This window comes from Echeneis naucrates, chromosome 13 (genome assembly GCF_900963305.1).
Source record: "Echeneis naucrates chromosome 13, fEcheNa1.1, whole genome shotgun sequence".
In the NCBI taxonomy this organism is placed as follows: Eukaryota; Metazoa; Chordata; class Actinopteri; order Carangiformes; family Echeneidae; genus Echeneis; species Echeneis naucrates.
The window spans coordinates 3,897,623-3,919,952 of NC_042523.1; the positions used below are offsets into that span (position 1 = coordinate 3,897,623).

The 22,330-nt window shown below is 39.5% G+C and overlaps 1 protein-coding gene across 2 annotated transcripts; it reads right to left on the bottom strand.

The window, feature by feature from the left end:
• Positions 1-10,874: 10,874 nt before the first annotated feature.
• On the bottom strand, positions 10,875-22,233 carry LOC115052542 (ras-related protein Rab-1B-like). Of its 2 annotated transcripts, none has more exons than XM_029516696.1 (6): positions 22,226-22,233; positions 12,356-12,428; positions 12,136-12,231; positions 11,795-11,890; positions 11,588-11,719; positions 10,875-11,108 (listed from the first exon to the last, which is right to left on the bottom strand). In XM_029516696.1, exons 1-6 carry the CDS (start codon positions 22,231-22,233, stop codon positions 10,875-10,877), a joined length of 639 nt encoding a protein of 212 aa, XP_029372556.1. The 2 variants fall into 2 exon arrangements, with proteins under 2 accessions (XP_029372556.1, XP_029372555.1); XM_029516695.1 differs by lacking the exon at positions 22,226-22,233 and adding an exon at positions 13,413-13,426.
• Between the last annotated feature and the right edge of the window lie 97 nt (positions 22,234-22,330).

Here is a 22,330-nt window from a genome sequence, read left to right on the forward strand (position 1 = left end):
AGAGATGTCAAAAGAGCAGTTGGAGGAAGACCTTTAAGTCTGAAAGACCTGAAGAGTTTGCAAAAGAAGAGTGGTCCAAAATTCCAGTGTAGAGGTGTGCGAAATAATTCATGGTTAGAGTTTTGTGTGGAGTAAGACCATATTTTTGTGGTACAGTACTTCGATACAAACACAAGAAATAAACACAGAAACACCAGAGCATTTGGGATTGCAAAGTTTTTCTTGGAAAAGTGGTGCATTGTTTTTCAGAAGTGTAAGATCACTTGCGATCCTTTTTAACTAAACGAGGTAAAGCAGAAAGCACTAAAAAGTAATAACATTGGCAGGAATTAGTTAAAAATTGATACTGTTGGCAGTAATTGCTTAATGAATGTGGAGTGTTCAATCGGTTTAATACCGAAAAAGTAAGAGAGGTCTTCGCAGACTTGTGTGTTAAAATGAACAATTTAAGTGTTAAATCAACACTGTTCATTTTATTGTGGGGGCAATCACACACTCCTGCACAAACCGTATTACTAGAGTGTACGGTTTTATGTTGTTAGGCCACAAAGTCCCGGTACACTTAAAATAAACTAATTTGCTCGAGCCGTTTGCCAGCTTCAGCTCTTTTATTACCTCTCTTTAGTAGAGATCATCGTTTCACATTTTTGCTGAATGTGCACTGATTTGTATCTCTGTTCTTTGCAACTTTTAACTTCCAATAATGTCCATTTTTTTGCGAAGTCCCTTTGCAGACTTTTTGCCATGATGACCCCGCTCCACCTCTGTAAGTCCAAAGTGTTTCCCCTGCCTTCCACTTATCTTGTGCGTCATTTGCCTCCCTCTGTCTGTCATTTACGTCATGTCAGTCTGTGTCTTATATGCAGGCATTTCCTCAACAAGCATCAGAACCCTGGCTCTCCTCACCATCATCACCAGATTGTTGTTCAGTCTATTTTGGGGCTAACTCCCTCAGCTCCTTTGTTCCCAGTGATCAATCTCCCTGTGCTTTGTGTTTTTGTGCTTTTTGTGCTAACACTGTTTTCCTTGTGCCCAGGATGATTCAGCCCCCTCTTATCTCCTGCCATCCTTCCCCGGCCACCGCTACCTTCCAGCCCTGCCACTGCCTGCCAGGAACCCCCTAGCCTGCCTTCTCCCTTCTCTACCGATAAAATCCTCCTTAAAGCTGTCTGACATGTTTGAGCACTGTATTTGGGTCCAAATGTGTTTTCTGCTTAAACCTGACACTTTTCAAACTTGCTTGATCGGTTACAGCAAAAATCAAGTCTGTAGTTTTGTTTGGTTAATATTAAACTCACTGAGAAGGTTAGAGTCAATGCATTGTCCTGTTACTTAGTTAATGCCTCTGATTTTACATGTTTATTTTTAAAATATGATAACTAATAGTAATAGTATAGTACTACTAGTAATAGTATTTTAAAAGTAAACGGACTGAGTAGGATCTTTAATATTAAGGTTTTGGGGCGTGGTCACTTTACCACGACTGACCAAATTTTTTAATGTTTAGAACAAATTGAAATTGCTGGAATTAAAGATCAGTTTTACAATGTGAATGCCATCACAGAAAGCTAATCCACCACTAAGTGCTAAAGAAAAGCAGTGGAACTATCAAGCTGGCCAGACAGGAAACAGAACTATTTAGAGAAGGAACTTGACAAATCATGTAAAAGAAACCAGCAATAATGTTAATGTCTTCATTTTAATGACTAGTATCTAATCAATTCATCCTTGAGTACAAGTGAATGTTTGTACCAATTTTCCAAGAGGTTCTGTTATGGTTTTCTGAGATATTGCATTCACGAGGCCGAACAGTCGTGAGTCCAATCAGTTTATTCTTATGTCCTAGTCTGAATCCTGTGAAGTCACCCCTGAGAATGGGACAGAAGGATAACCTGAACAGCAAACTAAAATGTGTCTGGCTCTGAGTTAAAGAGACAACAGACCACAGCATTTAAAATTCAGTGGACTATTCAAAGAGAAAGTGGAAAAATTATAAGAAGAGGAATTCTGTCTCTGCTCCTTCTGGCTGTCTCTCTGTCCCTCTCTTTGTCTTCTCTCGCACACACTATGCAGGCAAAAATATAATGACACGCATTTCTGTTAAGGTTATCTACAAGTGCAAGCAGATACATTGATGTGAGTGTAATTATAAATATTGTGATTTTAAAAGCTTTCAGGAAGATGGACAGACATGGGCAGGTTAAATTTTAGGCCCAGTTTCAGACCCCAACAAGAATCTAGACGAGCTGCTTGTGGGAGCAGCTGGAAATGACATGTAGAACTACTGACGAGGGGTGGTGAGTAATGGGAACAGGTGCACAGGTGAATGGGGCAGACTAGAGGAAAATCAGAGAACATCTGGTAGTCAGGCAGTGAATGCCAGGAAGTGAGAACATGACTGGAGGCGAGGGCTGAGACAGAGCAGGCAAAGTAAACAGGCTCCAAGCAGGAATGCTGGTACGACAATGTCACGGCACGTGGTGAATCTGATTTATGACAGAGCCTGTTGTAATTTAACAGAAAAAGATAACAGAATATCTTCATCAAATCAAAACTATCCTTTTTCCCTGACCCTAATTCCAAGTGATTCACTCCAGAGACAGGGCTCTGAACTCACTCCTTTCTTCCATTGGACACCAAGTTAGAAATTAAATATCTGCCTTATTGAAATATTATATAATATATTCATTATATCATATAAAATATCATATAATATGATATTAACATTAAAGCTCTTTCTCTTCACCACCTCAGTAATAAAACGTATTAATTTTCTATTTTCCAGAGAGACTGGGGGTTTGAGTAAAGCTGTGTGCATGCAGGCATACCAAGTTTTTGTGAAGCCTTGAATAAAATTTTTCTAGCAGCACGCGCGTTTATGATTTATGATTTATGATTTAAGTTTATGATTCACTAATTTGTCCTCTAATGTAATGTGAATTTGATCTTGTCATTTCGTTGTTCAAGCTTGTCACTCTATTTTTCATGTGAGTGTCATGGAAAGATGGATATGTCAACACCAGTTACAACTCTATCACAACTGAAACCCGAGTGCAGATTCAAACCAGGAAGCGGATTGTGGGCATGGAGTCCTTACTAGGACATATGGTGAAATAACAATAAAGAATGAGGAGCTGGCATCAGGCTGCAGAGAAGGGGGAGGGGGGTTTTTTGGCTGCAGCAGAGGCAACAGGCAACAGTAGCCACCATATGGAGACAGGAAAGGCACTGTCAGACAACAGCCAGAGAATACATGAGCAGACAGTCTGAACCAGGACCTAAATAATGCAGCTGGTGAGATGAACAAACTACCGGTACTGCAGCCGTACGCCTGCCAAGAAGTACACAGACACACACAAATACGCTCACAAATCCACATCATAGTGAAGATGAATTGAGTCGGAAGGCAAGGCTTTCGATTTACCAGCCAATCTTTGTTGTGACCATCACCTATGACCATGCAATTCAGTTAGTGTCCAAATGAGATCATGGATACAAACAGCTCAAATGGGAAATTAACCTGCGAACAGCCTTAGGTCTCTCAGGAGGAACTGGAAAGCGTTGCTGGGATGTAATCCTGCTTAGTCCATTGCTTTGACCAGGCCCCAAAAATTAATAGATAGATTTCATCCAGGCTCGCCTTTCACTGCACGGACAGCAGGAATGAACTGTTGCAAGTAGAAACACGGAGCAGTAGCTTTAAGAATCATCTCTGGCCACACTATGCATGTCCCTGATTCGTCTTAATTTTCCCCTTCCCCCTTCTTTGACAGACAATAGTTGAACACTACAAGGAGAAATGAAAGGCCACTTTTTGAACAGGGAGGGGAGGATGTCACACTGCACTGCTGAGAGAGATGATTATGTGGTTGTAATAGGGTTGCTAATGCTCTACTTAATATCAAATAGACTTGTTGCCCATCTGTTGGTCTTGAAATGGGGGGGTGCATTGGTAGGAAATGGCTATCTTGAGCTAGAGACCAACCTGCAGCTGAAAAACCAAAATCTGGTCTTGAGTCACTTTTGGAGTATTTCACTCTTGTGCCCCCACATAAACTTGAACACAGGGAGCATAAAACCCATATATACCAAATTAATTCAATTATGTTTTTTGTTGGTTTGTTTGTGCATTTATCTATTCATTTATTTACAATTAAAAGAGAATGAGGATTAGTGTGCTGCCATTACTGATCACTTAACGACAGCACGTGAAAGCATGACAGATCTTCAATCAAAGGTAAACATTTCATAGTTATACAGTTCTTAACTCATCAGGAAAAACGTATTCATTCTATTTTGGCTTTGATTTATTTTTCATGTTGCTTTTGAGATTTTTTAATAGGCCTATTGTCATTTCCTTCACAAATTTGGCTTTATTCTAACATTCTGGGACACTAATTTAACAAATGGGCTGTGTAAATAGTTTATAAGCTTCATAAGATCTAGTATTTGTGACTAAATACAAAACAGTGCCTAAATATTATCAGCCTGAAGACATCTCAGACTGTTCACTTGAAGCTGTAAGTGGTGGTATCTGATAAAGGGCATCATGGGGTCGTTATAATGGTCTATTAAAGTCATTACCATTAACTCAGAGTAAAGAATAACAGGTTGGATCACATCTCATTCATGGCTAAATTAATTTTCTGGAACTAATTCACCAGCTTTTGTCCCAGTTTCTTTCGCACGTTCTCCATTTAACTATCTATTTGTATACTAATCCATCTTCATTCTTGTAGCCGTCCCCTCGCTAACAAGTTTTCAAACATTTTCACAACTACAGTGTAAAAATGCTCTTTTTCTTTTCTCCACTGCTGTTCAAGTGAACAGAGACGCCAGTGCAAGTGGAAAGAATGAAGGTGGACGAGTGGATGTATTGTACACCCCTGGTCATATCACGCTGATCTGGTGTTCTTAGACCTCGCTATAAGGGCAGCCACCTTTATGTATACCCTCAGGCGTATCTACTTTGTTGTACAAAAGTTATTGGAAGGCAAAAATAAAAGCTCCAAATGAGCACTATCACTCTCTCTGCCATGTTTTGACTGACACAAAACAAACTCAGATATTAAGATATGCCAAGCCTATACTTGGCCTGTACTTCCACATCTGGGCCGATTCTGCTGCACAGAAAATCTTTTGGCTCTGTAGCAGATGTGAAGTATATGGGCCTTGTAACCAAACTGTTCTGAGCCAGATGTTACATTTTCCTATCTGAAGTATTGCTCGCTGCAGATGCATTTGCGAGACTGCTGCTTTAACATGAGTTGAATCAACAATTACAGTGAGAAGTTAAACAGTCATAATAATCACAGTTTAACATTTTGTAGTACCATTTGGTATGAATATAACTGACATATAGTTAATCAAAATACCTCCAAAAGCTGCCTAGTGCCGCAGGAAGCAACAAACAATGAAGCTGACAGTAAATGTGCCGCACAACTGCACGAGTTATGAGTCACCCACAGTGTGAGAGCGCAGGTTCCAACCTAGATGAGCTAATCAGGTGCAATAATACCCAATCAGCACATGAAGTCATTTTGAATATAGCTTGTTTGTAACTGATGTTGTGCTTCTCTCTGAGAATCTTCAACAAATGCATTTGTACAACTTACTACATTTTCTGCAGTATACTTTACATACCAGTCACATTATTAGATTTTTTTTTTCAGTGTATTCTGTAAAGCCTTAATGAGATTTTTAATCAAGTGAGAACTGGCCTCATTGAGCAGATTACTTTGACATCAATAATTTATGACAGCATCTGAACGTCTTGTCAGTTATGCTAAATCGACACCCTGGTTAGCTGCCCCTTGAGGCTCCAACACTTATTACACACCAGAGCATCCTGTTTGGATGAAAATTGAAAACAGAAATATTACTATGTAATTTTTTATTGTTTGATGAACATAATGTATATATACATAAATTGTACAACCTATTTAGGTCTTTGTACATTTGAAAGCATAAAAATTTTGCATGTACACATTTTTGCGAATTGATAAGTTATAGATAAGAAGTTAGTCTAAATTAAAATTAAAACTGTTATGACCCTTGGTCATTACCAAGTCCCCTCCCTGTGCGTATGTGTAGATTGCAAACAGGTGGGAACTGCTAATTCACTGGCCTTGCTTCATTGCTGCCCCAGGATTGGTCGAGGAGAATTGGCTCCCTTTTTAAACCACCTGCTGACTGCCAGTTTTTGGCTGCTGCACAATCACGGAAGTAAAGGAACAGAAATTTTCGATGCTATTTTTCATTGTTTGCTTGTTCATACAATGTAAGAATTCGATACAGTAAAAAATAAAACTTCACCTTGTCCTATAAGATGATGTTTCAATTTCAAATTGATGTTTAAATATTAGTTGCTTTATGCGACATTTAGATTGGTTAACCAGATCTCAGTTAAATGTCTTTTATATTGTTCTCTTTTTGCACAGATGAATGAGGAATTCAGGGAGCTCTCCATTCACCTTCAGACATCATTGCAATCTGAATGAAGTTTTGGAAAAACTGACATTTTTGGTTAAACTCATCTGAGTTCAGCTCCTTATTTACTTTTTCCAAGTATGCATGTTAGTGTGCGGTCATGTATAATTTGTACATGAGTGATGGTCACAGTATTACTATGTAATACTATGTATTGAAAAAAAAAAAGTAAATTTCCTAAATTCCCATGTGAAATGTATCCTAACTTAAATAAAGCAATGATCTAAAAAGAAAGCTAAGTGACAATTTTAATCGCCATTTCTGAGTAGAAAAGAAGAAAAATAAAGAAATCAAATTAGTTTCAGTTACATAATCTGACAACTTCATCACCAAAACTTTTTCATTTAAATTAGTGCATGATTAAGTTTTTAGAGTAAAGTAAAGTTTGTCTGATTGTAGAGGTCTTCTGGGATCTCGCCCAGTAGCTATGGTCCATGCAAATTGCTGAGTTGAGCCTGTGCTTTAATTTTTAGACTCTATGTTCTCTTCTCTCACACAACCATCCTGTGATCAAAGACTATTTGATCAAATAATTCTTTGAACTAAATATTTCTATATTACCTGTCTCTTGCTTAACAACCCATTTTAGATCAAGAAAGTAGATCTGATGATTTATAATCAACTTGAAAACACAATTTGAATACATTTACCTTTTGGATTTTAGCCCCAGCAATAGTGAAGGTGACAGTACAAAGTGATGAAAGTTGTTTTGGAAACATGACTCCAACTGTTTTATGAAAGTTGAACTCTTTTCATAAAAAGATCAGGGTGGGTCTGACAACAAAATCTTGCTTAAAGACCCCCTACCCCAAAAATTTTAAATGTGTAAAAATGCTCTGCTGTGACTATTTTTGATTGAAATTTCTTTCCCACAAAAAAAAAGCTCTCAAAGACACTAAAAACACGTCCACTATTTCGCCTTCATTGAAAAAAAAAAAATCCAGGTTTTGTGAATATTCATGAGTATGCAAATGCATCAGACTTGCGCCTGCCCACCGCCATTGCCTGATCTGGGTTGCTCGGTAACAGCGGTGCGCTGCGTCAGCTCTCAACCGCTGTGGCAACCCCAGGAAAAACGCTTGGGAAAGCATTGTGTTTCAAGATGAGCTTTGTGGCGAAACCCATCCGTTCCATCCAAGCTTTTTTGTGTTGGCATTTTCATGCATCGTTATTTAAATGTCAAATTGTCCTGTTTACATCACAGTAAATATTTTAAAAGGAATTATATGGTGAATGTTAGCCCTAGTCATTCATTTGTTTTGTTTTTTATAACTTTACTGCTAGTAGATTTGTATTAATGACCACTCAAATGTTTTAAAGTGTTGCTTAAGCTTGTAGTTCAAGATTAATGTGTTTTAATATATACGATTAATGTCTCAGTAAAAGATGTACTGAAAGCTTGCCATAACGCCAAAATTAACTTATAAATGCCGAATGTAACATATATGAACATGTCAAACATGATTTAACCATGATGACACGAAATCAATTTAAATTAAAATAAAATCCAACCCTAAGTACACTTCCGGAAAATACAGTTTTTGCAGTTCAGAAATGGCAGCGGTAACACACATGCTGTTCATCCAGTGTGGCACTGGAAGAAGACAAAATAAAGAGTCTCGCTGAAGTGGCAACCTACCCATGAGCTGCTCATTTTAAGACCTTGAATTTGTATTTGGTTTTGACCTACTCCTTACTCAAACCTGATGTTCGAGCAGGGTGCCATGTGTAGTGCAGTCAATCACAAGATAGTTATGCCCTAATGCATACCCTGCTTCATGGTGCATTTTCCTTTAAATGGGACCATGATTTTAAAAATGAATACCATTTTCTTTTGAAGAGGACTCAAGAGAAATGTGAGATAATTAAGTGTGAAGTGGTCACTTTTCTATGCTATCTAGTGTGTCTAGTGATATGCCTTTAATGTGCCTTTCGTGAGTGTTGAGTTGCATTGATTTGAAAAAAGGCTTTGTAGTAAAATATCACCATGAGCAGTTTTACATATCATATATTGTTCCTGTTGGTGAAGCTCTGTGCGTATTTCTATCAGTGGAATATTTCCAAACTAGCACGAGCAACTTGTGTTTTCATATGTAATGACAGTGAAGTATCTCTTAGTTCATCTTGGATGATTTGGATGCAGTGGTGGGGCATATGGTGCCACATGAACACATCAGTGCATACCTTTCTGGTTATACTTGTCACCAGCCTCCACTTTCCACTGTCACAAGACAATAACCAAACTAACAAAGCAGCAAAACGGTACAGAGCCAGAGTAACCAGAGAGAGGAAAAGAAAGGAAAGGGTACTGTACAAGATGTAGGGACCAGAGAACAGTAGATGGAGCTGAGCAGGTTGAAAGGGAAGAAAAGGGGGCAATGGGAGTTAACAAGGAGAAAGAAAAGCAAGGAGGGTCCAGGTGAATGGAAAGGTGGAGAGAGAATGAAATAGAACAGATGGGTCAGGTCAGACAAGGGAGGGATACATTACGTGGAGGACAAAAGGCAAACAGAGAGGTACGGTAGGGAGAAAGCCAGGCGATGAGGAGAGGCAAAGTCAGAGATCACGCTTCCACCTGCCTGTAAATCAGGCAGTTTTCTTGTCTGTTACTCTCTTTAGCAACAGAAAAGGAAAGACTGTCATCTAGTGGAAAGACAACTAACAGCAGTTTAAATGTATTCTGAATATATTACATGCACATTTGCATCTCATAAAGCAGAATATTCACAAGTTTCTGTTCAGTTTTATAGGATTACGTAGTGGAATAGCTTAAATGACGCGACTGTCTAGTGTTCCCTATTCCCTCCCTCAAATTTTCTGCAAAATAGCATCATATTTTTTGCAAATGTTAATAAACCAAGTGGTAATATAATCTGTATTTTGAACATTCATCAGAGATTTTATATATATAAACATTCCCCTCTCCTTTTAAAATGTCTGCGTCTACTCAGCCACGGTTCAATACGATTATATTGTTAGTTTAGCTTTCATTGTACCTACGAGGGATTTGCCCTGATATCCAAAATGCTGTCCAGCTGAGAATGCTCTATTCAGACCAGACCCTGTGTGATAAATGGAGAAGTCACTTTGCTCACACATCTTTAAAATGACACTGTGCATGGTGATCACAGAGCCAGCCAATGTTCTTTTCTTCTAACTAAGTGGCTTTTGTAGCTTCAGGTAGACTTTAATAAAAAAGAGGATAAATGAGAAAATATTCAAATATATACACATACATTTATTTTTGGAGCGCTTTTTATGCCTTTATTTTAGAGAGTAATTGGCAGAGAAGCCAACAGGAAGTGGGGGATGACATGGCTCATAAGTCCCGGTCAGAGTCGAATCCGTGAATAACAAGATCTATGCAAACCACTGGACACTGCCTCTTCATACATTTATGAGTTACGACATTTTCATATTGATATTTCATCTATTCAAATCAAATTTTTAGCATTAAAAATCTTGAGAAATTGCATTCACAGAAGAAACAATGGAGCAAATTTAGCAAATCCCAGTAAATAAAATCAGCAACCCCTGGATGGAATGATGCTAAATCTTAAAATTACACTGTGCATTCATCCTTATCTGCAACTCAAATTAGAGCCCTTATTTTATTAGGATTTTCCATTAGACCTTGTAACTAGTAATTTGTTTTAATGTTGTAATTTGTAAAACATCATCACCAACACTGTTCTGGTGATTTATTTGGCTAAGCAATTCATCTTTTTGTCATGCATTTGCCATATTTTCAGTTACTGATCTAAAAAAAAGTTTTTCCCTCTTTGGTCAACATTAATTACACGATAAAGAAACAATAAAAAAAAACCATTTTCGAGCTATTTTGAAACTTTCTTAAAAGGAAATTACCCAAATATCACTTGGAAAGAAGAATGAAACAATTCCTTTGACGCAGCTATAAAATTTAGCTCAGGTGCCTCCCACCTCTCTGGATCATCTTTGACATTTTACTACATTTTGAGTAAAGTTCACTTGTTAAATTCAACTGAAGGACAAGACAAGGAAAAGCACTCACCTGTCTATATAAGGTTTCACGCCTTTCACACAGTTTGCATATCAGAATAAAAGCCAAGCCGGGAAAGAAAGGAATCACTTTAAGAAAACCAACACCACCCATCGCCCACACAGCACCATCCTAATGGTGACATGTGAGGCAGCGGGAGTGTTTTTCAGCAGCAGGAAGATGTAGATTGGTCAGTATCAAGGGAACACTCAAACTATTTTAGGTAAAGTACAGAGATATCCAGAATGAATACCTGGAGTGCTCAGGGACTCACAGTTGAATGTGTTTAAAAAAAAAAAAAAAAACACCTTTCGCTTCTGAAAAGCACCACAGAAAGCTGCAGATTGAAAAGTGTCTTTCCTGCTCAGCAGCAGTTACTGGCTTCGGGCAACTGTTTTTCACCTCCCAGCCACAGAGGGGCACTGTTGATCTTGGAGCTCTGGCTTCTAGCATCTGTTGACTCACCGCACATCCCTCCTCCTTCACTGGCCAGTCTTTTGTGGATCTCAGAGGCCATAGTGAGGAAGGCCTTCTCCACATTATCAGAAGTCTTAGAGCTTGTCTCCAGAAAGGGAATCCTAAGAGATGAGGCCAGGTCCTGGAAGGCGATTCAGAAAAATTCAGAGAAGCTGAAAAAAATTCAGCAACCAATACCAAATTTTAGTTTGGCCTAAAACATGACAGCAAAACTCTACCATGTGGTGTACTGTCAAATGTAGTTGAATTTCAGCTTTTAACCAGTCGATATAGTACTGTTTTAGCAAGAAAAGGAATTGGAAGTCATTGAAACAACTTAATTCTCGCAACCCCTAAGAGAACGCATGCAAATGAAAGAAGCTATTTCAGAAAACATCTTAATAAATATGGCAACATATTGGGATAAAATTCTCAACACAAGAAAATTCAAAAACACACTCCAAGTAGCACAGCACTTGGAAACAGTTTGACTGTTTTGTTTTTATTTTCTCAGGTTTTATTGTATGGAGCCTTATCTGCTTCAGTAGAGTCTGGAGTCGCTTAAAAGTATCACTAGATAGTGCATTTTCCAGTTATTGTTGTCATGTGCGAGCCTTTTACCTGAGCAGTGGCAGCGTCCACCACTTTCTTGCTGACCAGGTCAGACTTGTTTCCCACCAGCAGTCTGGAGACATTTTCACAGGCGTAACGTTCTATCTCATCCAGCCACTGCCTCACATTGTTAAAGGACTCCTGAAGGAAAAAAGAGCCACGGAGTAATCAGTATGAAACTCTCCCATTATGTGGATGACAAATATATACACAGACCTGCTCAGTGATGTCATAGACAATGATAATGCCATGAGCTCCTCTGTAGTAGCTGGAAGTGATGGTCCGAAACCTCTCCTGACCTGCCGTGTCCCACTAAAGTATGCAAACACACACACACAGACAAAAACATAAAGTAAGACGGTGTGCTTGTCAGGCATGACCAGTACTTTGGACTTATTATACATGATAAACAGGAAAAATTGCTTTACCAATGACCCCCTGCAGTAACTATTATGGCAGTGTTATCCCTCAGTTCCAGTGATGAGCATTAATGCATTGGGCCTAAGAATTCAGTGCGCTGCAAATTATGAAAATGCATCAGATGAACAAACTCTTACAATTTGCAGTTTCACTGTCTTGCCATCCATGTCGATGGTCCTGATCTTGAAGTCAACCCCAATAGTGGAGATGTAGCTGTCAGTGTAGGTGTCATCCTGGCATAGCGAAGGATGGCCGGGGGTGTTGAGGTTTCAACATGATCAACATGATCAACATCAGGTGTAAAAGAACATTTATTAATTGTGTCTGTGTGTGTGTTTGTGTGTGTGCATTTCTTACCGAAAAACGCAGCAGCAAACATGACTTTCCGACTCCAGAGTCACCAATCAGGAGGAGCTTGAACAGGTAATCACTGCAGGGAGGTCACACATCCACATAAACGCACAGAAAATGCCACTAAGGCACGCAATGGGGAGCAGTTTGAGTTTGCCATTTTGGTTAATAGCTGGCTATTCAAATGTTACATTCATTAAAATGTAAAATTAAATGTCACGTTTCCAGTGAAACATTTTCCTGTTTAATTTATGCAGCAGGATTATGTTTTCCATTAAAATAACAAGCTTGAGTTTGTCTCTACCTGCTGATACAACTGTCTACCCATATTTCCCCCTCATGCAGACTGTGTTGTTATATGATCATCGCCGCTGACTTCCAAATTTGTATTTAAGTGTGTATTTAAGTGTGAAATTTTGGAATTAAGACTTTATTGTGAGCAAATGAGGAACTATTTCATGTCATAAACTATTGATAAACAACAAAAAAAACTGCTATTAGTTGTAATGGTCTGCTTGGGCAAGCAGCCCAAATCAACATGGCTGCCAAGATGCTCATACACAGTGTTTACCCGTGTCCTTTTGTTTTGCTGTGGAGTCTTAGTTAGTGGAATACAAACAAGCCTCTTTAGCTTGCCAATAAACTTACATGTGTTGAAGAATTGTTTTTCTTATGTGGCCCATCTTTTGTATATATTTTATTTATGTATTGTAACTACTGTATTTTTAAAGTGATGACAGAGAATATTTTTGTGGGAGATATAACACTATCTCATGTGGTTTGATGAGGCAGAGTTTCAGTATCAACGGCCTTGTAGTCCAAGTCCATGTTACATAGAAGACAATCACCCCTGAGTCAATGTAAAACTATAAGTTCATCCATATTAGCTTTGATGGTTCATAAACACACATAAAAATCGAGGCAACAAGCAAGACGCTTCATGTCAGCAGTCACTGTTAAGCTGCAGATATCTGTCTTCTGTGACATACAGTTTTGTGGCGAAACCTAGTTTACAACCCCATAGCTCATTGACACACATCAAATAGAAAAAAACAACACTTACTACTCAGGATTCATGATTGCTCAGGTCGCTCCAGGTGACAACAAAATCAAAAATCCCTGAAGACGAATCCTTAACCCAAAAAACGATGATATTGTCTCCAACCCTCTGATGTTGTGGTGCGGTGTTATGTGCATGTGTCTGTGGCGACCCTTTGGAGGGCCAGTGGCAGAATGAGCTGCCTCAGGTACATTATTTATTAATAAAGATCAGCTCAGGTTACACTGGATACAGCACCTGGAACCCAGGCAGATACACACTGCCTTGTTTGATACAGTCGCTGGCTATCTTTACCTATTTTAAAGTCATCAACATCACTTTCTTTGCTGTTTTTATTTGGTGATGTATCTGTGCTGGTCTGTTATTGCTGTCATTTTTGTAGTAAACTGCACCACAGACCTTTAACATTACAACATGATAATTAGAAATGTAAAACTACGAAATGACTTTAGAGTCAAGGTCTTTATTGCTGTCCAGTTCAGAAGACAAAAAGCTGGCCGGAAAATGGCAGACAAAGCTTGATAGAGATGGAGCTTGCTCTGGGTCACTGGTTAAAAACAGGTGTAAAATACTTGGAGATCTAATCTTGAAGAAAGAGGAGCTGGCACAGAGGGTGAGAGTATGCAGAATTAGTACAGACAATGACAGGATTTGGTAGTAAATGCAGGTCTTATGTGAGAGATAAAGGTGAAACAAAATACAATAAAAAAGGGCAAAAAAAGGGAAAAAGGAAATGGTGGTATTTTTCATAGAGATTAAGGCGGCCAAAAGACAAATCAATGAGCTATTGAGTACTTACCTGGTTTGTCATGTGTTCTCCTGCCCCCTTGTGTTTCGTGTGTGTCCCTTCAGGGTGTGGTCTATTTAAACACCGCCACGCCCCTCCTTCCCTTTACTCCTGCTGCTCCTGATAGTAGGCTCTTGGTTTTGTTGTTGTTTTTTGTTATTGTTGTTGTTGTTGTTGCTGTTTGTTTAATGATACGGTATGTGCAATAAGAAACATGAATTACTTACGCAAATTTATTATGTCCTCAAAATTCAGATAGACAGGATTATTTATGTATTCATTGTGTCGTTAAAAAAAAGTTTTGTTTGTGTTTTTTTCTTGTGATACTGAAATTTGTTGTTGTCTTCAGTCTCTCCCTGTTGTCCCTTTTAGAGACAATAAAGCCTGTTTCATCTTATCTTGTGTCTCATCATCAAAACACATCTGGTTCATCCATCTGGATGAGTTTGAAGCCTGGTGGTCCTGACAGGCACACCTACACTTTTTAATGCACTTGAGAGACACCAGGTGATCTAAAACCAAATAGTTCCCTAATTCCAATATAAACCTCCTTGATTTGACTGGATGACAAACAAATTGCCAGCTGTGCCCAGAGAGCACAGAGAGGGCTGCAGTCTGACAGCAGAGTGTGTTCTGTTTATCTGTCATACTTTGAGGAGCCATGTGTGACATTTGGCAAGAAAGCCTCTTTGAATTGGAACACAGCCAACAATATAAGAAAAAATTCACACAAAATGACAGGTTTTCACAGGCCTGAGCCTCCATATCATTTTCTGCTTGGGACCAAAAGATCACTCAAATCTGCTTTTGCATTATCAACACACAATCTTGTTGCCACTGATGTGTATAGAAGTTTGCTGTTGTGTTTTTATTAAGGATTTAATGGAGTAATGGTGCTGTTTAACTGTCTGCTGAGCAGAAACCGGGTTTGGAAACTCAGTTAGAAGATAATTATATATATGTATATTTAACTTAAGGGTGTATTTCTGACAATTTACTGATATTTCATGTCACAAATTACAAAAGAGGACTCTAATTTAAGTGTTTTTAAAACTATTGCTTGAGTTCAGCTTTAAATACAAATATTATTGTTCTTGGCAGCACATTGTGGCATAGTGGTTAGCACTGCTGCCTTAAAATGAAAAGGTCATGGATTCGATTCCCAGCCTGGGGCCTTTTTGTGTGGAGTTTGCATGTTCTGCCTGTGCCTGTATGGGTTTCCTCTGGGTACTCCAGTTTCCTCCCACCATCCAAAGACATCATGTCTGGGTTAACTGGTGACTAAATTGTCTGTAGGTCTGAGTGTGAGTGGTTGTTGGTCTCTGTCTGTCGCTGTGTGTTGGCCCTGTGATGGAGTGCTGACCTGTCCAGGGTGTACCCCACCCTCACCCAGTGTGAGCTGGGATTGACTCCAGCTCCCCCTAATATCTGGAAGTGGACAAGCGGTAGAAAATGAATGAATGTGTTATTGTTTTAAGTCTGTTCACTGGACTCATTAATGGAGCCTTAACCTGACCAGTGCCAGGTATACACTAATGCTGGCACCTTTAACACATACAGCCAAGAGTTTCTACTATACTGCATTGTCATGTAGTGCCTGTTTACAGCAGCCTGTGATGGAAATTGGTGAAATGCCATGTTTTTTTATTTGTTTGATTGTTTGTTTTTACCATGAAGATGTGTTGCTTTTATCTCCCATTTTGGTTAGTTCCTTTCCTCCCTTCTTCTGCTATCCAAATCTCATTTCTTTCTTTCCTTTCCTTTTATACTTTCTCTTTTCCTCTCCTCTATTTGACCCTTTCCTTACTGCATTCTCATCTTCTCTAGTCTCATTTCATTTCCCATTGCTGTTTTCTGTCCTTCTCTCAACTTTTCTTCTGTTGTTTCAGCTCCCCTCTCCCCAGGCCTATTCTCTGCCTTCAGCTTCAGCCTAGTGTTCTCTTCCATTCTGTTATTTCACCTCTTCTTGTTTCTTCCCTTTCCTCTTTTCTTGTCTATCCTCTTCCATTTATTATCTACTTTGTTTTTCTCCTCTTCCTCTCCTCCTTCTGGCCTTGTTTTAGATCATCTTGACTCCACCATTTTTTTAAAGATGGACAGAGGACAAAGCAAAAGTGCGTGCACATTCATGGGTGGTGGACACCCCCAGTCCCAGTACAGGGAGTGAGCATAGAGCAAGGAATTCTGGGATATGTGATGGCGGAGCAGCTGTTATCAGGTCAGGGGTCAAAAGCTCTAACGATGGCCTCTTGGCAAGGCAGAGGCAGTGTGGTGGTTGCTGGGGCAGCGACAGGCTTTGTGGTGCTCCCGTTGGAGCATGGAGGTGGGAAAAATGGGGGAGGGGACAGTGAGAAAGAGATAAAATAAAAAAGAAGAGGGAGTGACAAAGAGAGAGAGTTAAAAAGCAAGAGGAGGGGTGGGAAAATGAGAAGAGAACAAAAAAAGACAACAAGACTTCTTCAAAATGTGGTATATGGTTATATAGCATTTGGTCAACGTGGGAAATTCAGGACAAAGTCCAAATGATTAAAGCTGTTCTCATCTTCTAGTTTAAAAAATGACATTGCCATTAAGACCACAAGGTATTTCCAAGCTGCAAATCTGCTGGGGTTTGTTTTTTGTTTGTTTTTATAAAGCTAAATCGAAGAAGTGATAAGTCAGTCTGGGAACACTGAAGACAATGCAGAAAATATCACTGTAATTGAAGATATCCATGTCAATTAAATTTTGAAAGCTCAATGCCAATGGGTAAACACCATCAGGGGGCATTTGGCTGACCAGTGGTAGAACAAGGATCACTAAACTTACTATGCTGGCGCTACTGTTGTCCATCCATCAATAGGGGAGTATGAGAATGCATAACTGACTTAGTACAGTGACGATAACACAGATGGCTCATCAAATTTAGACAGCAGAACAGGAGACTGATCTTACAATGCCCTTAATTGGCTTCATGACTGGGCATCGCCTGCATCTGTGGCAGATGTGTGGCAGCTTTTTTTTGCATGTTAACTCGGGCATGCTAAAAAACATAAATTCATCCATTCCACCATTAGCAGTGTCCTTAAAGTGGAGGGTTTAAAGTCACCAAAATGGGCAAGAAGTGAAGATATTTGCAGTGCATTTGTTATTAAAAATGACATTATACTTTGTTCTCCTAAAAGTGGGAATCTATGGGAATGAAGAGCTAAACTTCTTGTATAATGTAAATACAACCAGCATCACACAATCTGTTGATGGTGCCTCGGAATACTATCCAAGCAAAACAGCCAAAGGCAGAGGTAAGGGCTTGTTTCTTACACTGGTATTATGGTCATTTGGTACTTGTTAAGTATGTTTGTTTTATTATTTTTTTTTTTTATATTGATTCCTTGTTGTCAAACCCAGTTTGGTGTGTTTATCTTACTTTACGTTAAAGTGTAATCAATCTGTATGTCATTAAAAATGAATATTAATTGTTCAGCCACTCAACAAGTGATTGATCAGGAAAGGCTGAAGCATATTCACAGATATCTGGGAACCCAGTGTTACCTGCTTCTCTTTTTTAAGTGGCATTAAGTGACAAGCTCCATGGTGCATCTAGTGTGAGAGTCCCTGTGTGTGTGTGTGTGTGTCTTTTGTATAGAATGAAGAAGCAGGGAGTCAGGTTGTCTAAAAAGACAAATGTGTGTGTGTGTGTGTGTGTGTGTGTGTATGAGAGGGAGAGAGAGAGTTGGAGTAAAAGTGGTTATTGTTCTTACCAGAATGTGACCCAGGAGACCTGCAGGAACTGGGATAAATGCGTTTCATTACTCACCCTAATTTGACAATACCCCCTGGCTGTAACAAGTGTGTGTGTGTGTGTGTGTGTGTCAAAAGTGTCTTTAAAATCATGTAAAAGTGAGTGTGTTAGTGTGCTGTAAGTGGGGAAGCAGATCATCCACGGTTGGGTATGAGTCAAATACAGATGGATTGTTTAGAAAAAGACTAAATCTATACTTCTTGTCCTTTCTTCCAGAACAAAACAAAAGAAAAACAGGGAAAATAAAACAGAAAAGTTTATACTGAAAAAATAAAAACAAAATCCAAAATGGAAATGAGCACGGAACTTGGCAGAAAATCAAACACTGGAATGTTTGTTTGTCATGTGTATGTGATTTATGGGGTTGGTTGTAGAGTCTCACAGCTGCAGGAAGGAATCATGTGTGGTAACGCTCCTTCACACTTTGTGGCAGTGCAGCCTACCGCTGAAAGATGAGTTTTATGACAACAACCTTGTGGCGTGAATGAAATCTTAAACCTTCAGAGCTGACTACTTGAGATTAAATCATGATCGCAAGTTAATGCAATCATGAACTGGGCTTCTCTCTCTCTCTCTCTGTCTCTCTCTCGCTCTCTCGCTCTCTGTCTCTCCATCCAGTGACAGCTGGTCCTCCACTTTCCCGCCAACAGACCAGCTGTCCATAGCAACTCAGTATTTGTGTGTGTGTGTTTTACATAACAGGCAATTCCTATCTGTCAATTCACACACACAGTTCAGGGACAGGAAGGAATATGGCTCTCGTACCCTTCTGTTGTGCTATAAGAAATAAATCCACACACACACACACACCACACAGACAACAGTATTAAGTTACTGTAACTGACCGTTTCTTTTGTACACCCTTTCACTCTGTGTTTCTGCTCAGCAGGTCAAAGGTAACCTTTGAGTCAACCATTATTGATGGTGCACTTTTCCTGTTTTTTTTTTTTTTTTATGTGCTGCTCAGCCAATGCTGATGTTAATTTCTCATTTCTTCCATTCTTCCTCTGCTTTTATCAATTAGAAATCCAATATATCTAAACAGACAGTCAATGGATGATTCAGATGCCTAAAAATCTGATTATTTTAATCGTCACCCAGGGGCAATGCCTTTGTTATGTTTTTTTTTTTTTTTTTTGCATGGTGTGTTAAACTTTGTCAGTTTGTACTTCCATTTAGTAGGATTAGGCCCAGATCCCGGGAAAAAATTATTTTCAATTTCAATGTTGATTACACTTGAGCTATGATGCATAACGGGAAAAAAGAATTCATCAGTTGAAGCCAAACCCACTTCCACCCAGATGGTTCCTCATTTTTCCACTTCTGAGATTTTCCAAATGACACGAAGTTGCCAAAGAACTGTATACATTTTCCTCTGATGGTCTGCATATTTCCTGTAATGGGTTGTCCAGTTAGACATGGCCTATATGATCTGAACTGCCATCATTTCTAAACATATCTTACAACCCAAATCATGGTGTATCACCCTTTGGTGGCAGTTTTTTATTCCCATAATAAAACAGGAAGGAACACGATCTATCTAATTACAAGGCACAGTTAGCGTTAGACTGAGTGGAATTCTGACGTGGACTAGCTAGGCAGTTCACTAGCTACTTGATATTTACGCAGATAAGAGCTTGTTTGGGATTTCCTGTGTTCATAGTTTAGGCACATTTAACCAGAGAAAACAATCTCATGGGATTTTTATTAATGTAGTTGATAATAATAATAATATATTTTATTTATAGGTGCCTTTCTGGACACTCAAGGGCACCTTATAAAACATGTCAGTATAATCAAACAATAGATAAAATACAATCACTTGTCAAATACAAATACAAAAAGCAGAAAAATTAACATACAGAGAAGTAGCATGGTATAAAATAAAACACAGGGGTAGGGTTCAGCTCTCGGGCTTGGAGCTTTTCTGTGTGGAGTTTGCATGTTCTCCCTGTGCCTGTGTGGGTTTCCTCCGGGTTCTCCAGTTTCCACCCACCTTCTAAAGACATCATGGGCTAACTGGTGACTCTAAATTGTCTGTAGATCTGCGTGTGAGTGGGTCTGGTTGTTGGTCTCTGTCTGTCTCTGTGTGTTGGCCCTGTGATGGACTGGTGACCTGTCCAGGGTGTACCCCACCCTCACCCAACATGAGCTTGGATTGGCTCCAGCATCCCCCACGACCTGGAAACAGATAAACTGTTGACGATGAAAGAAAGTGAAGTCATTCCAGTTCCTTAAACACATATAAACTGATTAAAGGGAGGAGGCTCGTCTGAATAGGAGCGTTTTCTGGTGGAATTTGATGGTGGCGAGAGAAGTGGAGTGTTGTATATCCTGAGGCAGAGGTGGGGGTCAGGGTGGCTAAAGACTCTCAACCCCATGGTTGTTAAGCAAGCAGGTTGAAGGGTGAGTCTGGTGGAGGAGGAGGACCTGAGAGTATGGGTGGGTATTTCGGAACAAAGGAGATCAATCAGGTACAGAAGAGCGAGGTTGTTGACCGGCCTGAAGGTGAAAAGCAGAATCTTACAATGCGGCATTTGATCGTAAGCCACTGGAATTGCTGCAGGACAGGTGCAATTAGACTGGTAGAGGGGGTTCAGGTGATGCTGCGGTTGGTGGAATTTTGAACAAGTTGAAGTTTATGATTCATTTGAAGGAGACAGTCCGAATTTTTAAGGCAGCCAGGATGTCAAGGAGATTTTGGAGGCTATAGTTGTGGTGGCAAAGCAGTTCATCTGGAGAGGATGAATAGTTGATGCCAGTGTCCAGTGCAGTTAAATTAATGTCCTTATGCGGAATAACATGACACGAGACAATTTAGTTTTGGTGAGTGTAAACCTGGTCCTCAGTCTGCCGAGGACCAGGTGGAGAGATTATATCTCCACTCTGGTCTGGGAACGCCTCAGGATCCCCCATGGATAGTGTAATATTCAAATTAAAAGCATATGGTCAGAGATGGGGAAGTCAATTGCAGAACAATTAGAAGGAAGCACACAAGGGCAGCAGATTAGGTCCAGAATATGACCGTTTGAATGAGTGGGGAAATCAATAAACTGATGCAATCAGAAGCTGCCAATACAGGACACAAAATAGTAGAGGAATGATTGTCAGTGTCAATATATACATTGAAATCAACAAGAAGCATGACAATATGAGAAAGAGAGGAGCTGTGAATAAGAAAAGCAGAGAATTCATTTATGTAGTCGGGATTGGGTTTAGATGGGCAGTAAATTGTGGCTATTACAGTCAGAGATGGCCAAGAATCTCAAATGGCTGGTGTGCTGGGACAGTAACAGGCGACACTTTCCAATTCTCACAATATATTATCGCAAGACCTCCACCACTACCAGCAAGACGGTTGAGAGATGTAAACAAGGGGGGTTGGGGGGGAGGGTTGCTTCATTCAGCTGGGAAAAGTTATTGAGTTAAATTAATCTAATGGTACTTAGCAAAGAAATATATAGAAAATGAGATGATGTGTCTTCATGCAAAAAATAAATTAAAAAACTGATATTTTATGATAGAGGACTCTCTTTCATCCTAATTACTTCACGTTTTCCAGCAAAGCTCTCACATTCAAGAACTTACTTCCAAAATCATGGCTACTTTTAGCCCAGGGAATTTGTCACAGAGATATATTTAGAGAAAATCCAACTTAAGTCAAAAGTTAAAAAAAAAAAAAAAACAAGAGACTTCAAAAGTCAGAACTTTTTAAAAGTAACCCTGACATCACTGGTCGACTACAGAGACACACAACCATAACACCCAGAGTCCCCAGTTAACCTTAACGCACAGGGGTGGGGGCTGTAGGAGGGAGATCAGAGTACCGGGAGAGGACCCATGGCAGGCACATGGAGAACATACTCAGGATGTGATCCCATCATTTTCTCGCAGGGAGGTGACAACCACTGCACCACTGTGCCGCCCAACCATGATGTGTGGAGAGACAAAGAAAATGAGAGACACACGGGCGCACACTCAGATACAATAAACCACATCCAGAGTTCTGTAACTGACAGCAGCTATGTTCGTTAACCCCTCGTGGCTCAAGCATTACTACATAGCTAACCGCAGACACACGCACACACACAATCACACATAGGCGTGGTATAAGCCTTGAAACACCCGTTGAGTCTCGTTAACTGCTAACAGCATCCAAACATATATACATATATACATAATATACGGCTCAAAAGGTCACTGGATTACATTATAGGGAACATGTGAAAACACACTAAAGCAAGACACAAGGACATACTTTAAATACAATAAACAGGGGGTTGTGTGGAGATGTGTGTTTCTTTATATATGCACCATCAAATAAAATCTCTGAAAGACACCAAAGACCTCTTT

Excerpts from the sequence above, each read along its gene's own strand:
- LOC115052542 (XM_029516695.1), bottom strand. Across the intron at positions 12,232-12,355 it reads GTTTGCTGCTGCGTTTTTCG|GATGACACCTACACTGACAG; the intron begins GTAAGAAATGCA and ends TCGCTATGCCAG. Across the intron at positions 11,891-12,135 it reads AGACAGTGAAACTGCAAATT|TGGGACACGGCAGGTCAGGA; the intron begins GTAAGAGTTTGT and ends TGCATACTTTAG.